This window comes from Pteropus vampyrus, unplaced genomic scaffold (assembly GCF_000151845.1).
Source record: "Pteropus vampyrus isolate Shadow unplaced genomic scaffold, Pvam_2.0 Scaffold217, whole genome shotgun sequence".
Lineage (NCBI taxonomy): Eukaryota > Metazoa > Chordata > Mammalia > Chiroptera > Pteropodidae > Pteropus > Pteropus vampyrus.
The window spans coordinates 3,233,304-3,251,211 of record NW_011888998.1 but is presented as its reverse complement, the minus strand read 5'-3'; the positions used below and the strand labels follow the sequence as shown (position 1 = coordinate 3,251,211).

The window sequence follows — 17,908 nt, the reverse complement described above, 5'->3', positions numbered from 1 at the left end:
GTGTCATATTTAAGAATCTTCAGCCAAATCCAAAGTTATGAAGGTTTTACTCCTGTGTTTTCTTCTAAAAGCTTTATGGTTTTATTAATTTTAGGTCTTTGGTCTATTTTGAGTTAATTTTTGTACATGGTGCAAAGTAAGGTTTGAATTCATTCTTTTGCATGTGGCTATCCAGTTGTCTCAGAACTATTTGTTAAAAAGACTATTCTTTCCCCACAGGATGGTTTTGGAACCCTTGTCGAAAATCAGTTGACCACATAATGGATTAAAGATCTGAATATAAAATGTGAAACATAAAATGCAAAAAAACAAAACAAAACAAAAACAAAAACCCCATAGAAACTAAACTCATGGACCTTGGACTTAAAGAGGATTTTATGAATTTGACCTCAAAGGCAGAAGTAAAAGCAAAAATAAATGAATGGGACTACATCAAACTAAAAAGCTTTTGCACAGCAAAAGAAACCGTCAACAAGGTAAAGAGACATCCGAATGGGAAAATATATTTGCAAACACCACCTTCGATAAGGGCCTAATATCCAAAATACACAAAGAACTCATACAACTCAGTAACAACAACAACAAAAAAACCCAAACAATCCAATTAAAAAACAAGCAGAGGACCTGAACAGACACCTCTCCCAAGAAGACATACAAATGGCCAAGAAACATATGAAGAGATACTCAACATTGCTATTAGGGAAATGTAAATCAAAACCACAATGAGATAACATGTCACACCTGTTAGAATAGCTAGTGTTGGAGAGGATGCAGAGAAAAAGGAACCCTCATACACTGCTGGTGAGACTGCAAATTGGTACAGCCACTATGGAAAACAGTATAGAGGTTTCTCAAAAAAACTAAGAATTGATCTACTGTATGATCCAGCAATCCCTCTATTTACCCACCAAAGAATTGAAAACCCATATCCAAAAAGATATTTGCACACTGATGTTCATAGCAGCATTATTCACCGTGGCCAGGACATGGGAGCAACTTAAGTGTCCTATGACAGATGATTGGTGAAAGAAGCTGTGGTATATATATATACGATGGAATATTACTCAGCCAAAAGAAGAGATGAAATACTGTCATTTGCGACAACATGGATGGACCTCGAGATAACCATGCTAAGTGAAATAAATCAGACAGAAAAAATTGAAAACCACATATCACTTATACATGGGATATAAACCTAAAATCAACAAATGAACAGGACAAACAGAGACTCATGGACCTGGACAATAGACTAGTGGTTACCAGATTGGAGAGGGGAGGTAGATGGGGTAAAAGGGGATCAAATATGTGGTGACAGAAAGAAATCTAACTATGGGAGGTGAACACACATTGTAAATATATATTTGCCTTACTGTTAAAATGTACAGCTGAAACTTACTGGATTTCGTTAACCAATGTCACCATAAAAAAAAAATTAAAAAAAAATAATAATTTTTTAAAAAAGCAGTTGACCACAGATGTATGGGTTTATTTCTGGGCTCTATTCTATTCCATTGGTATCTGTGTCTATTCTTGTGCCAATAACATACTGTTTTGATTACCATTACTTTGTAATAAGTTTTGAAATTGGGAAGTGTGAATCTTCTTTATTCTTTTTCAGGATCATTTTCTTATTCTGAGTCCACTGTGATTCCATATGAATTTTAGAATGGGCTAGTAAATTTTCCACAGAAAAAGTCAGCTAGGATTGTATTGAATCTGTAATTGCATTGAATCTGTAGATTGTTTGGGGAGTATTGCCATTTTAATGATGTTAGGGCTTCTCCATGAACATGAGCTGTTTTTCCATTTATTTAGGTCTTCCTTCATTCAACAAAGTTTTGTAGTTTTCACAGTATAATTTTACACATTTTTTGTTAAATTTATTTCTATGTATTCTTTTTTTTTTTTAACCTAAGTATTCTTTTTGGTGCTATTATGAATGGAATTTTCTTATTTTCATTTTTGGATTGTTCAATATATAGAAATACAACTGATTTTTGTATATTGATCTTAATGTCCTGCAACCTGAATACATTAGTTCTTATAGTTTTTTAGGGGATTCCTTAGGATTTCCTATATACAAGATCATGCCATCTGCAAATAGTTTTATTTCTTCCTTTCCAATCTTAATGCATTTCTTTTTCTTTCCTAATTGCACTAGCAATTAGAACCTCCAGCAAAATATTGACTAGAAGTGGTGAGAGCTGATATCGAGTTCTTGGTCTTAAGGGGAAAGCATCCAGTCTTTCACTATTAAGTATGATGTTAGCTGTAGCTTTTTTGTAGATGCACTTTATCAAGTTGAGAATGTTCCCTTCTATTTCAATGAATAGCACATCAACATTACCAAACTGAACTCACGTTTGCTCTATTTTCTGTCAAACTCTGACTGCTCCTATTCTTATCTCTTAGTTGACACCACTGTTCTCCTGTCTTAGGTTGGATTCCCTTGAAGCAGAGTCTGAGAAAGGGATTCTGTTCAAGTGGTTTATTGATGGAGTGCTCTCAAGTAAAACCTGTAATGTAGTGAGAGAAAAAGATAGGACAGGGGGAAAAGTTAGACAAAGATATGGGTTAAGCTGATTAGTTTAGCCCCCACTGGGAACTTTTGGCACATAAATGGCACATCTGTCCCACCTTGAGTAAAGGGGAAAGGAATTTTGTATGCTAGTATCATTTGCTGGTAACTTATTACATATCATCACTGATAATACAATCTCTATCAGACTCTCAGCTGACTGCTTTGTAGGAATTGACATTATACCATTGGCTGTGGTGCTGTCTCTGGGAGGGCATAACCTTCCAGAAGTTTCCAGAAATGGCTCCTCTTGACACAGAGGGTAATTCTCAAGAGGATGCAGATGCAAGCTATTAGCAGCTAACACTGAAACTTCCTGGCAAAGGGATCTAGACAGGGTACCAGCAATGTCTACTACAGTCCACCTCTACCATCGGTCAGACACATTTGCTTTGTATATTAAGTTTACTCTATCCAGGCAGTTGTTTCAGTGTTCTGGTTAGTCACAATTTCTGGAGAAACTTACAAGAAGAGGTTCTGAGCCCCTGGACATGTTGTCCTTATTAGGTCATAATAGTTTACTTACTCATTTACAGTTAAAACTGAGTATAGGAAGACCAAGAAATATCCTAGGGTCACATGTGCATCACTTTACTTTCTGCGTTCATAATGTAGCAGCAGCCCTAACTCCTCAAAATGAATTGTCACTTATCCCAGATGATCTGGTAACTTCTTTCTTTGCTTGATAGTTGCTGGCATTAGGAGCCTAAAGTGACCAGATGACAACAATATCTTTGAGGTTATTGAGATTCTTATGTTGTGCCTGGTAGAAACATCCCCTCTTTGGGAACCAGGACCTCCAGACCCACAGAATTTAAAGTTGCAGGAATGGGAAGCACAAATGGGATGATGTTGAATAGGGTCACTCCTATTTCCACCCCTTGGTTCCAGAGCCCATGAATTCTACTAGGGATAAAGCACCCTACTATGGTCATGTAGGTTTATACTCTATTGCAAAGGACAGCACACCATCCTTGCTGGCACCACAAATGCACCTTCAAAAGGCCATTCCATTACTCTGCCAAGTATCTTTGGGATGGAATTGTATTTGGTAGGAACAGCGGATCATACTGTCATGTGCCCACTGCTGCATCTGCTTTGTCATTAAGTGGGTCCATTGTTTCAAGGCATTATTATATAGGACCTCCATGCCAGTAGATCAAACATCTCTTGAGTCCTTGGATGGTAGTACTAGCTGAGGCATTTAGGTTTGATAGGCAAAGCAAAACATATATCAGTCCTGATCAGAATAAATTGTTGCCTTTTTCAGAATGGAAAATGTTCAATATAATCAACTTGTCACCAAGTGGCTGGTTGTTCTTGAGCAGGGGAACTAAGGGATCAGCATTGCTTTGTTGCTGACAGGTTGGTAGCGCTAGCAAAGTCAGCCTTAAGTGAGAGAGGCGTCTTTGCTAATAGGCCAGTAAAGAGCTTCCATATCTGCTACTGGGGTGATTCGACTTATGGGCAAACTGTACAAGAACTGGGACAGGTTAGGTGGTCCTGAAATCATCTTGTTTATATTGGTTATTATTTAGCACTTTTCTGGTGAATACTTTAATAGCTCCCACTCTCAAAGATCACCCAAATGCTCCATGCCAGAACTTGTTTTCCCCATTTTCCTGTCTTGTTCCTCTGGGCCCCTGACCAACTAGCCCACTGACTGTGCTTCATATGTATTTCCTTGCCTCAGGCCACTCCTCTCTCCAGACAAAGTGGATGACCAGGTACATTGTCTAAAGACCTACTCATTGAATTTCTCCTTTGTCTTTCAGGATTACTCTGGATGGGGCTGTTGAGAAGCAGTAGTCCATATTTGGCTTGCTCTAACATATCAAGCCAACCTACCCACAAACCAGACCTGAATTTTTTCCTTCTCTGTCAAATGGTTGAAGGAATTCTTATGTTGCTATAGGTATGAACTAAGAGAAAGGTATCAGTGCAACAGATGTAGGTAATAGGGAGGTCTGGGGCCTCTTGTTCAATTAACTTACTTGTGCCCACCAAGTTTGCTTGGGCTTCTTTCCAAATGTACAATTACTATTGTAACATGGATGGCTGTTGTATCTACCCAATCTTACAGTTTGGTAGGTCTGACAAGAACCAGCTTGTTATATGAGTAACTGGTCAGTCACTTGATATTTTGTGGTCATGCACCAAGTCTCTATTAGAACCTAACAATATGCCAGGAGATGCTTTTCAAATGGTAAAACTTTCTCTACTGCAGATAACATCACCTTATTCCAGACACCTAGAAGTCTGTACTGTGGATTGTCAGAGAATTCACACAGCATCTTTTCATTCCACAGATACCTCTAATACCACAGAATTTTCCAGGTCATATGGCCCAAGCAGGAGGGCAACTTGTATCATAGCCTGGACCTGCTGCAGAGAGCTTTCTTGCATTCCCCTGTACAGAATATGCTGCCTACAAAACTGAAAGAGGCCTACCAAGGCATTGAACTTCTTTCTTGGGGTAAAAAACACAAGATGCAATAACTTATCCTCTACTTTGGAGAGGATGTTGCAGAATGCTCCAGATTGCTGGACTGGTAAACTTAACCAATGTGACAGGGCCCTGCATCTTTGCAAGGTTTGTCTCCCACCTTCTGTAGTGTATGTGTCTTACCAAGGAATCCAGAGTACAGCAGGTCCTCAAATAACATTTCGTTATAACACTGATGAGATGCCAAAGGAATCAAACTCTTGTTTGTACCAATTAGCCTATGGTAAATTGGTTTCATTATATGTCATTTCCCTTAAAGTCACAAAACCTATTGACATCAATAAATGAAGACTTACTGTATTCACTATTATCAGGAATGTCAGCAAACTTTCTGTAAAGGACCAGATAGTACATATTAATACCACATACCCATACCAGAAGCTATGTTACTCTCTCCAGTAAAGAAAACACATCCAATACAGGACTGAAGTTGTACTACTTGCTTAATTTTGCAGAAGTCCACTGTAATCCACCATAGGCCATCCAGTTTTTGCAAGGGCCACACATGTGAAAGTAAATGATATAGAGACCAATACCTTGCATCCTTTTAAGTTTTAAGGGTGGAACTAATCTATCATTTCCCCAGAATGTAAAATTTTTTTATTTACTATTCTGGTAGAGGTGAGAATGCAGTTTCAGGGGCTTCTACTTGGCCTTTCTCTCAAACTACGTCGAATATATCTATTCTGATTATACATTTAGAAACTGAAAAAATGACCATAAAGTGGTTTTCTGGACCAATTGCGAGACAGATTTGGGTAAGCACTTCACTTATTACCTGATCCTGTTACTTCCCTACTGTAATAAGGGTGGAGTGCGGGGTTTGGGGGAGGGGAAGTGCTTTGATGGTGCTTTGAGTCCTTGGTGGTTAGTGTCAATTCAGACCCCTTATCTGTTTTCCAACTCAAAAAATCTGGGTGTCCTTTCTCTAGCGTATGGTTAACTAAGTAAACAGCTCTTTCAATTGCTAGGCTGAGTCTGAGAACTCTCTCAGGCCTAAAAACTGGGCAGAGAACTCTATTTTTTCATTGAAGTTACTGACCTCAATGTTCTGGTCAACCATTCTTGATCTTTTAATTATATTGAAATCAATACCCTCCTTGGCTGCCCGTCTAGTCCCTAAGACCACCCATGTTCCATTAGCCATCTCCGCTTGTACCATGCTGCCCTTATGGAAATCCACCCACCCTGCTTCTGAGAGTTAAGTGTTGCCATTTGGCCTCTGCTATGCCAGAGCTGTCATCCCCACTGCTACTAGGAAAACCAGATGTTAAACAACATCCCCTTCCATCAGCTTCCACCCAGAGACAGATACTTCTAAACTTCTCAAAGATGCTGGTGATCCCTTTTTTAGTGCCTTTCCTTTAAGTTTTTCCCAGGCCTTCCTGAGGGATATAGTCAGCTGGTGGCTTTTCCATAATAATATACATTAATTCTCACATGCTCACTTCCTCTAAACTTTTTGATCATTTCTTGTACAGTCTGTATTCTCAACTTCATTTACTGTGGGCCATCACGTTTCCCAAGCTCCCCAAAACCATCTCCAAAGTATGTTATAAACACCTCATGGGGGCCTTGCTAGGATGTTCCAGTCACAGGAAAATGCCCCTATTATCACAACTTCTGTAGAAATTTGACTCTAAATTCTTAAATCCAAACCACAAATTTCCTTTTAACATACAGAATTTTGGAACTGAGGTACCTCCTTTAAGTTTGAGAGTAGCATGAACACTTCAAATATAGCTTAAACATAACCTTTGTAATGGTTATTTTTAAGTCGCAGAAAATGCAAACTAGAAAAAAAAATAATGTCCTTACAATGACATATTCTTGCTGAAGAAAAAGTTCACTTACAAGCAACCTTCACCTAGGAGGGAGAGACCTACAAACAGAAACATGTTTGGCTGATGGAGCTAACAGAGATTGAGGAGGGCCCCCGAGTAGTGCTACTCAAAGGTGATTAAAAGATATACACTGGTCTGTGAACATTTTACCAGTCTGCAACATGAGTTAGAAATTGAGAGTTTAGAAACTTTTTAGCATTTTGACATTGCTGATATTCAAGTGCCTGATCAGTGGACTTATCCTGATAAATGGGGTCTGGTCAGTTTGGGTGTTAACAAACTTGCGTTGTGGGGAGCATATAGTGTGAACTGCACACTTATCATGGGAAATAGGAACACACATTGGTGTATGAAGAATTGGATATCTATAAAACAAAAAACCTGGTCCTTTACCACAGACAGTATGAGGAGTGCTCCATTCTACCACAAGTCCTAGAATAATTCAAATAATGCTTTTAGAACAGAGAGTCCCTGAGGTCAATTTGTTCATGTTCAATCAAAATAAAAATGAAAACAAATGGCTTGAGAACAAAACTAAAGTGGATGGGGGCATCTATTCAGATTCCTGGATTAAGCCCCTACCAGCAAAAAGTGAGAAATTGTAAATGAAAACTGGCAAGACAGTAGGCACACAGTTTAAGAGGCAGAGTCCTTTTGTGCTTCCCTCCCACCTCTCTCTCTATCCTCACTCAGCTTTTGGCTGGAGCTGTAAGGAGAGAATTTGGGCCATTTAGGCCCACAACAATCATCACAAATCTGTCAGTATGTCTCCCATCTCATGGAGAATAAAGGAGTCTTAGATTTAGACCTGGGCTCTTCCACACTCTGATTAGGAGCAGCAGCTTGACTTTCCCAAAAAGCCTGAGGGCTCAAGAATGATTCCTTCCTTGCCAATACCATAGAACATGTGAGATCTTAAGGGGTGAAAAGTCTTATCCCAGGGGAAAGTGACATGTCAGGAGCTCAAAGTGACTCAAATGATGAATGTGAATTTGCTCTGGTAGTTATTTTCTGTGTGCTGAACTGGACAGCCAGCTGGTCTGACCAGAGTATACCAACATAAGGCGGCCTAGGTCCATAGATCCACTGGCTCCTGTAGAGGAGGGCAAGGTCAGCTCAAAGAAAAATAATTTAGAAAACATGTTAATAATATATTATTAATAACGTGAAATGTTAAAAATCAATACAAATTAAAGGGCTTCCCAGACTGAAATACTCAGAGGAAATGAGGAAAGGCCATTCTCCTTTGCCGAATGAGGTGCAGATCAAGCTGGAGAAAGGGGATGGTGGTGGAATCCAGCACTGCAGTTATGCCGAACTAGTCTAACATTACTCAAGTTGCAGCTTACAGAAGCTGAGGAAGATCAGAAAAAGACCTGGATGAAAAACAGGCCACACTCCTCACTCAGAATATTTATTAGTTAAGAAAAAGGACCTAGGCTGCACCCCAACCCTTTTCCCAAACTACCTCTCTGAATCAAGGGACAGGATTCAAAGGAAAGAGATGGCTCAAGTAAGCCAGAATGTCTAGGGAAGAACAGTCATTCATTTCCTAGACCTGATACTATAATTATATGTGTTTGCCAGGGAGACGGGGCCAGTGAGAGTGGTGGATGGACTAGATGAATGGGAAACAGGATGGGCCCTGCTTTGTCAGTTTGGGCTCAGAGAAGAGTTGGAATAAACAGGTATTTTTTAAAAGAGAGGAGATAAGAGGAGAGGCAAAGGGCAAAGGAAGGTCAAGGGCTGGGTTCACTCAGATCACACAGCATTGTAGAAAGAATCAAGGCAGCAACTTGAATTCTCAGGCTGGAACAGGGAGTAGAGGACTCAGCACCCAGAGAGGAAGGAATACCAGGGTGTCTCTTTCAACCTTACTGTGATTAAATGCAAAATCCTTCACTTCCTTTCCCTTCAGGGAATTCTGAAAGGTCTGTCTGAAGGCAAGATGGCATGGTGACAAACCTATAACTCCAGTCTAAGCTGTTTCTCCCCATTCATTTCCTAAGACTCTGTCCAAGAAAACCATAGAAATAGAGTCACAGGATTCTGTCCCTTTTCCCCAGGTCCGAGAGGGAAAGCAGAGACAAAGCACAAAGACTCTGGGTACAAAGGTGAACATCAATGTGGCCAAATATAACATTACTTTGGAAGAAGGAAGATTCATGCCCCAAAAGGGATGCCTTCCTTCACCTCATAGGTCATGGGACCTTTGCTAGCAGCAGAAATCACAATTGAAAGAGCTCACAAAAATGGCCTGCCCAATAGGTCTAATTCCTAAAAAGACAGAGAAAAAGCCTCAGCCGGTATGGCACAATCTCGGGTGGGATGACAGAGGGCAATGAGCAGACCACTCCTGCAGATGACACTCCTGCCTCAGCTCCCAGTAGTTCTGCTGACTCCAGATGTTCCCCATGACTGGGAAGCGAGGAAAAAAACATGTTGTTTCACATGATCAGACACTGTTCGCCATTGGCACTTGGTGGGCCCGACAGATTGAGGGCATCCAGGTCAAAGTTGAGGCCAGGAGGCTGGAGGAGAGATGAAGGGACTCAGACAACCGCTCATATTTCAGGTCACAGTATGTGAAGGTCCATCCCTAGTAGCCACAATTATCACCTGAGGTAGAACCACTAAAGGTTAAAAAATTCTGGAAACTTGGGCTCAGATTAAAATCTAGGAGAAGATATACTCACCATCTCCCCAGCCAACTCTTTTGGAGGATGGCCCAAATCCTGTAGCTGGAAAATAAGGAGAGGAAATGAGACAGAGAAAATCCCAGAAGAGAATATAGCAGCCGCAAAGAATCTGAGCCATGATCTTTCTGCTTTCTCCCGAGGACTGTATTATGTGGCCTCTCTTATGCTCCCTCCTCCTCCTGGGTTTGGCAGTATGGCCTCCTTTCTAGATGCTTCCTCCACCAAACACCCAAGCGACAGCACCAGCAGGCAGGCAGAGGAAAGCCTTACCTGCTGCATAAGATCCAGCACCGTCTCAAAACGAATTTTCCGAGTGGCCTCACTATCTGCAGAGGTCTCTGCCTCAAACTGCTCACATATCTTTCCCATCACACTGTGCTGCTCCTGGTATTTTTCAAACTGCTCTGGAGGTAGAGATTCCTGGTGACTCTGCAACCATTCTGGATACTAAGGAAAGAGAAAATGGGAGGAGAAGAATTAAGTGAATGATGAGTAAGACGGGACAATAAAATATGAAGAAAAATAAAGTATGAAGGGAAGAAGGACAGAGCAGAAGGAAAAGGTAAATTAGCTAATTCAGAGTGAGAAGTAGCGCTGACTCCAACTAGATCCTCTGGCTTTGCGAGCATTCATGACCATGAGAGGATAGCAAACTTTTTCTGTGAAGGGCCGGATAGTAAATATTTTAGGCTTTAAGGGCCACATATGGTCTCTGTCATTTTTCTTTCCTTGTTTTTTCTTTGTTTTGGATCTACAACCTTTAGAAATGCAAGGAGTTGATCAGACAATGAAAGAATTTCAAATCAGTTTACAGAACACTAGAGCTAAAGGATTTCCTCTTCTACCTTATATATCCTCAGAGTGGTAGCTTTATTCTCTTAAAGACATAATTCCTCTCCAATTCTCTCCACTCCAAATAAATAAACAAAAGAGAAAAAAAAAAAAAACAAATGGACTTGTGTACTCAAATTTCTCTATCTCTGCAGGCTCTAAGCAGACGAAGTAGCCCACAGGAATTGATACAATGGAGAGCAAGGAGGAAAAGCAAAAATAGAAGTTCACAAACCTTTTCTGTGATCTCCTTCAGTGATGGGTACAGCACATCTTTGGACAGTAGGTTCTGCATGATACTCTGCATGATGGGGAGGATGTTCCCTTCCCCATCCCCTTCATCTAAGCCGAGCCCTTCCATGGCCTTGGTGAGTTCCTCCTCTGACATACCTGAGTTCTAGAAAGGACAAGAGAGAGGTGAGCAAGTATAACGTCTCATTGGGATGCTTACTACCCTTTCAGGTGGGAAAGAACATTTAAACTTGTCTGTAGCAAAACAGTGTGTCAGGGACAAACTTGAGATGATACCCAAAAGAGTCCATCTTTGAGACTCTATTGGTGAAGTGTCTGGGAGTGGGCCCCTTGTAGACCCCTACGTCTTCCTCCCCCTCACCTGCAGATCAGTGGCATTTTTAGCTAGTCCACTTAGTGTCTCCTTTAGGCAAGAAGTAAATTCTTGTTGGGAAGTCGCATCACTGCCTAGTAGAGATCAAAAGAGCCAAAGTCATTTAGGAGTTTAACTGTTTACTTATCTAGACTGGCCTGGTTATGAGCTTAGATATGGAGCATTTACTAGTGAGTCACTAGCACTCCAAATCTTTGAATGCTCTATGGTTATCTTTATAGTCATTTTCACAAATCTACATGAACTTGTATATCAGTTTGTTCTCCATGAGGACATCCAAAATAACACTGTAACCTTTAAAAGGTTTCAATAATCCTTCCCATTACTTTCTACTTATCTCACCCCTTTCATTAAAAAGGGTTCCCATCCTTCCTCCCATCTCCTTGCCCCACCCCATGGCAGTGGTTTCATGGTTGCTATCAATTTGATGTATTTGTATCAATTTGATGAATTTTGGTGTATTCAAGCAACAATGACTTAAGAGGTTTGTTTAGATATTTCCAGTTGTCTGGGCACGCCCCCCTCACCCACTCTCCCAGCAGCCTCTGAGAGCTTTTGGAACTGTTCCACCAGGTGGGGCTCTTCCTCAGCCAACTCCTTCATTGCCTTCTCAAACTCTGCAGTGGCTTGGGAAGCCAGCTCGCTGTCAAATAGTTCCTGGAAAAACTTCTCTTGGGAGGCGAAGAGGGCATCCTGCAAGGGAGAAGTAGCCAAATGAATCTCTCATTTGGCACTGCACTACACCTGGCCTCTGACAAAAGCCACAGGCAGAGGCTATAGGAAATGTAGTGCCTCTCTCCTACTCGCCTCCATTGGACATTCTAACTCCCTCCCTTAATGAGGGTAGCAAGAAAGGGAAGGGTATGGAGTGGTATTCCCAAACCATTTCGACCTTCTCTTTTCTCAAGGAACTTCTTTAAGATCTCTCACTTCCACCTTAAGTCCTTGTTTCACAAGGACTGAAGCCTGCAAGAGCACTCAGCAATGTGAGGTCAAGGCACCCGCCCCCCACTCCCTCTGGCCCACAGGGGCCTGCTGCAGCTCTGCTCAGAGCTGCATGCTATCCCCACCCCCTCCCTTAAGCAGGTGGAATTTATACTTTGGCAGTATCTCCTGGTGATCTCTTCTGGGGTCCCGAAGCATCAGGGGCCGTGGTGGTAGGAGGGGGTGCTGGGGAGGGTTTGGCCTTTTCGAAATCATCAAGAGCACCTTTAGAGATAAGAGACATGGTATGTGTGTTGGAGATGGACGATGATGGAAGGCTGAGGGGTTTCTGAGCAAAGCATTGAGAGAACAATCTTCCAAACTGCCAGCTTTCCTAGATTTTTCTTTTGAGTCTCCCTTTCTTGGCCCACTGCTCAGTAAGCCTCCCAATTCCCTCCTCATTACCTAATTTATTAAGATCAAAGGGGAAGAAATGCCTTAAGGTGGAACAGGTGTCTTTCTCAGAGCTGGAAGGAGTTAAAAGAAGTTCTACAGAGACATCTTCATCTACAGTGCCTTCCCTGCCACACTCATGATTCTTTAGGAATGCCACACAAATATCCAACAGGATCAGAGAACACAGATGTCCTTAACCCCCTGAACTCCCTCTGGAACCCTAAAAGGAATAATCTTTGACAAAAGGGCATAAGCGACAAGATGTCTCATCTAGCCTCCCATGTACCCTGGTACTAGTACAAACTGAGGGACTCCATACTGTACTCCATGGAAGGGCATCAAATTCTCATCTCTTATCCTCCAACATAACTTTCCCTGGCAAAGCTCCTTGAACTAGCTCCCTCTGGCCCCAACTCTGTAAATAACTATGTGCCAATTCACACAGAATCACTTGGCACTCTTCATTGTGTCTGTTTATCCTTACACCTGCCCACATCTTTGTGACCTGGCAAGAGACAAAAAATATTCACCTCTGCCTGAAAAGCCTATCCTCATTCTGCTTGCCAGGCCTAGGGGGAGGCACTGGCCCCACTCTGGGCAAGAGGACAAGATGAGTGAAGGGCAGGGCTAAGGAAGAAAAGAACATCCATCCTCTTTTGGGAGGGTGAACTGTGTTCCCCTAAGACCTCTCATCCTCGCTTTTTAAAAATAAAAGAAAGAGAGTCAGTTTCAGCTCTGACCTGATGAAAGAACTGGAAAGAGGCCTGGTGAGAGAAAGATGAAAGGACTAAGAGAAGGAAATTAGTGTCTTTTGCGTTAAGAAAGATAGGACACTGCATAGAAGGACGCACTGCAGGCTTGCTAAGAGTTAATGTAAACAATCTGTGAGTGTCCGGTTCGCTGCCCACCGAGAACCGAATGAAGTTAGTTCTTCAAGAACTTAATCTGAACTAAGCTGGGGGCCAGATTAGAGCCAGATCGTGAAACGCAGAACTCTGGGTTACTGCTTCCCCTCTCGCAGAGAGATCAACGGTCTGGGTTCTCAGAGGCCCAACGTGAACTTCCCAGCTCCCGCAGCAGAGGTAGGAGAGGGAGACTCAGAGATCTTCGGACTCGCAGTCAGAAACTCCGCCCCCGTCCAATCTTTGGGCAGCCTCCCCGTCCTGCCCCAAATATCTCAGATTCACTTGACTCCATGAATGGGTCCTCATACTCGCCCTCCTCGGGCCTTTCCATTACAAGCTCTTACTTTCTAGAAGCTCTTCCAATTCCTGGTCCGCTTCGGCCACGACCCGACAGTCCTCCTCCGCGGCGGCCATCTTGCTACCTTCGACTCGCCGTAGGAGGCGGGACTCCGCGGCGCCACGCCCCGCCTTTTCCGCCTCTGAGACCAATGGTAATTTCGGCCAGTGCGGAACCGCCATTTTTAAAGGGACAGGAAGCTTTGGTTTGGGGGTTTGTTTTTTTTCTTTTTTTCACTTTCGCCAGGAATTATGGAACCCACAGAAGGGAACTTACTGTTATCTTTTGCTAGGTTTCTTACTAGCCTGGCCTGCTTTCATTCAACTTCCCATATTATCCAGAGAAGTAGCTTTTCCATTATTTTTCTCAACACAACACTTTCTGACATACTATATAGTTTACTTACTTATATTACTTATTGCCTCCCCTTCCCCGCCCTCACTCCTCCACCCTAGAATTTCAGCACCTTGATGGCAAGGATTTTAGTCCTGTGTCTTCACTGCTGTATTCTTGGCAACTAGGGTCGGGGCTACTTTAGCACTTAAAGACATCTACAATTGGTTTATGACCCAGTGCCGTGCATGGTGGAGGATAGAGAGATAAATCAGGAGCAGCCCCTGCTGTAAAATAGCTGACTGGGAATTAGGCTGGAGGTAGGAACAGACATATACACAGTAAGAATAGCACAAGGTAAGTGTCTTAAAAGAGTTAAGGGTAAAGTCTGATAAAGTTTAAAATGGAGAAATCACCTCAAAATGAAAAAGGTCACTTTGTGGTGGTTTTCATCCTTAGCTTCCCAGTCACACACCTGAATAATGTGTCAAGCACCAGATTAGGTACTTTCTCATTGCTTTACAGATTGGGCACAAACTAATAAAATCATATCTGTGCAAAAACTACTGTATTCTTCCAAGCACAAGTGTGGCTTGAGAGAACATTCTGAATTGGAAGTCAGAAGACTTAAATTCTAGTCCAAACTCTGTCAAAAAATTACTTTGTTGAAAACCCTTCACTACTCTAGGACTCAGATTACAAATATGTAACAATAAAGATGGGAACCTGAGATCCTTTTCAATACTAAACTTCTCTAATCTTTTTAAAATTTTATTAGTTTCAGGTATATACTACATCGGTTAGACATTTATATAGTTTATGAAATGATCCCGCCAATTACTCTATCACCCATTTCTTATGTCGTACTCCCCATTTCCATGACCACCTTTCGACTATTAATTTGTACCTGTTTAACCCTTCACCCCTTTCTCCCAGCCTCCCAACCCCCTCCCCTCTGGCAGTCACTAGAAAGCCCTCTGTCTGTTTTCATTTAGTTTCTTTTTGTTCCTTAGATTCACATATTAATGAAATCGTGTATTTCTTTCTCTGACTTATTTCACTCAGCATAATAACCTCTACGTCCACCCATGTCATTGCAAATGGTAGGATTTCTTTTTTATGGCTGAGTAATATTCCATTGCATATATGAACCATAACTTCTTTATCCAATTGTCTGTTGATGGGCATTTAGGTTACTTCTAGTTCTTGGCTATTGTAAATAGTGCTGCCATGAACATTGGGGTGCATACATCTTTATGAATTAGCGTTTTGGTTTTCTTTGGACAAATACCCAGAAGTATAACTGCTGGGTCAAAAGGCAGATCCATTTGGGCTGTACTAATTCTATTTTTCTGATTAAGCTTTCTCCCCCAACACCTGTAACAATCTATTTCAGGCTAACTTTCTCATTCAACTCCAAACTTACATGTGTATCTCTAAAATGACTATAGTTATATCAAGCATGTTTAAAAATATAACAGGCATTTTTCATTAATGTAGTAGCAATCATGTTAATAAGGAAAATACTAGATTGTAATTGAGAAAATTAAGATGGAGTTGAAAACAAGCATGGTTCTTTCGCATTAGCAAATTTGCTTCTGCTTTTTTTACTACTGATACTCCTAACACCTCATCTCAGTAGTTTTACTCACTTTCTGCCTTTCTAATATATAGTGAACACTGTTGCAAACAGTAACTTACAGCACTTTTTTTTTCACGTTTAAAACTTGGTTTACTTATCTTTGGAAAGCAGTGTTAATGTCAAACGAGGCAAAGAATATTGAAGAATATTAAGGAAAAATATGATTTGGCATTATTAGTCATACTAATGGTATTAAACTATAAAATTCTAATATTTCGTACTTTAGTCACTTAAACCATTTAATGACAAAAGTACATATTTTAGCAAATTGGGATTTCACATGGAAAAAATATTGATTTGGCACTCCATCTCTATGTCACCTCATATACTTCTAATATTTCTGGGGAGACATGAAATCCTTTTGAACCTATTAAAATGGACACAAGTGACAAAACAGTTGATTATATGAAATGCAGTCTCTGTAGAGCATTCTCTTTATATCACTTTCTCGTTTAAGGACATAATGGTTTTCCATTATTTATTGACTAACTTCAAATCCTTACCTGGTATTCACAATTGTTTTCCTAATTCCATAAGCTTCAAGAAGCATGGACTGCCTACTTTTTTTCATATCCCTAAATTCAGAATAATGTTTATGTTTGTATAAAAAGCTATATTTGTAATTTGATCTTTAAACTTACAAAAGATTTTTTTGCCCAAATTTATCACCAACTTGCCTATGTTTACAGAAATAATGTCTATAACTTGAGAAAGTGTTATCAAATATGAAAATTTTTGAGGCAGCAGGCTCATAGAGAATACCATGTTAAAGAAAGCGACTCTCATAGCTAAAAAAAAATGGCCGTGCTCTTTGACATAGGAATTCCACTTCTAGTTTATCCTCCAAACACACTTCCCCCCATGTGCACAATGTACATTCAAGTTATTCATTGTAGCACTGTTGATAATAGCTGAAGAAATAACTCAAATATCCATCAAGAAAGCAATTTACATAAGTTATAGTGAATAACACATGGTACATGTACTATGCAGAGAAGTTTGAAATAAATGTGAAGCTCTCCAACATACTGATATAAAAAAATTTCTGACTTGCAATTCAAGATGGCATAGAAGGTAAAGGCTGTACACGCCTCCTCTAGCGACCACACCAAAATTATAACAAAACTACAGAGCAACCAGTTCATGGAGTTGCCAGAGGTCCGGCTGAACAGAAGCCCTACAACTAGATCACCTCAAGTAACAGGTCACTTCAAAATGGTAGGAGGGGCGGAGATGCAAAAAGGCCTGGTCCCACGACTGTATGTGGCAATTGAGAATTAGGGGGCCTACCTTGGCTGCAGAGCCCCCTCTCATACCTGAGGAGTGAGGGGTCCCGGCTGCTTACTGAGCTCCCTAGCCTAGGATTCTAGTGCCAGGAAAAAAAGTCTCCGTGACCTCTGGCTATGAAGACCAGCAGTGGTTGCCACTGAGTAAGAAAGAGGGCTGTGGGAAGTGGAGACGTTCCTTTTGAAGGGCCCACACCCAGCCTTACTCACTGACAGACTCACTTGCTCTGAGCTGCAGCTTTGGGGTAGCTGCTCAAGGAGTACCAGAGTCATCCAGGGAGATGTGGCTGGCCCCTGGACAGAGTGCAGGCAGATGCCACTGTTCCTTTGTTGAGCCCTTCTCCCTCTCAGCCTGTAGACGTAGGCACCATCAACTTGGATAACACAGGTTGCTCAGCCCGGGGGATTCCCTGAGACTCCACCCTTCCCAACTTGCGGGCTCACCCAAGCAGCTTTCAGTGATTTATTCTATACAAACAGGGTGTCTTGGCTCCACCTGCAAATTTTCATAGAATCTCTCAAAGGCTCACAAAACCCAAAGCAGCAGCATCTGGCCTCGGCGTGCCCCATATCCCTTACTGTGCAGCTCCAAGACCCACATCAGTGGCAGCTAGCCTCGTTTTCTGACTTGGCCCCTTGAGACACCTATAAGCCCAGCACAGGTGGCAGCTATATGTGGACTGTTTGATGACTCTCATCAGTTGGCTGCAACTAAACTTGGCCTGCAGCTGGACCCCTCCCAGCTCTGTGCCAAGGGGTCCTATAACAAGATATTTCATGGTGGACCTAGAGTGTAGTGTGCTGAGTGGAGTCAGAGGAAGACAAATGCCATGATTCATGTGTATGTGGAATCTAAAGAACAAAATAAACAAAAAAACAGAAACAATTCAGATACAATGAACATTTTGAGGGTTTACCAGATGGGAGGGGTTGGGGGAATGG

General features: G+C 41.5%; 1 protein-coding gene across 2 annotated transcripts; it reads right to left on the bottom strand.

Moving 5' to 3' along the window:
* Positions 1-2,473: 2,473 nt before the first annotated feature.
* PEX19 (peroxisomal biogenesis factor 19) lies at positions 2,474-13,848 on the bottom strand. 2 transcript variants are annotated; one of them, XM_023538264.1, is made up of 8 exons: positions 13,713-13,848; positions 12,183-12,292; positions 11,611-11,776; positions 11,072-11,157; positions 10,694-10,855; positions 9,898-10,074; positions 9,625-9,669; positions 2,474-5,415 (listed from the first exon to the last, which is right to left on the bottom strand). In XM_023538264.1, the coding sequence occupies exons 1-8, from the start codon at positions 13,780-13,782 to the stop codon at positions 5,404-5,406; spliced, it is 828 nt and encodes a 275-aa protein (XP_023394032.1). In that variant the 5' UTR covers positions 13,783-13,848; the 3' UTR covers positions 2,474-5,403. The 2 variants fall into 2 exon arrangements, with proteins under 2 accessions (XP_023394032.1, XP_011371372.1); XM_011373070.2 differs by lacking the exon at positions 2,474-5,415 and adding an exon at positions 7,091-9,459.
* Between the last annotated feature and the right edge of the window lie 4,060 nt (positions 13,849-17,908).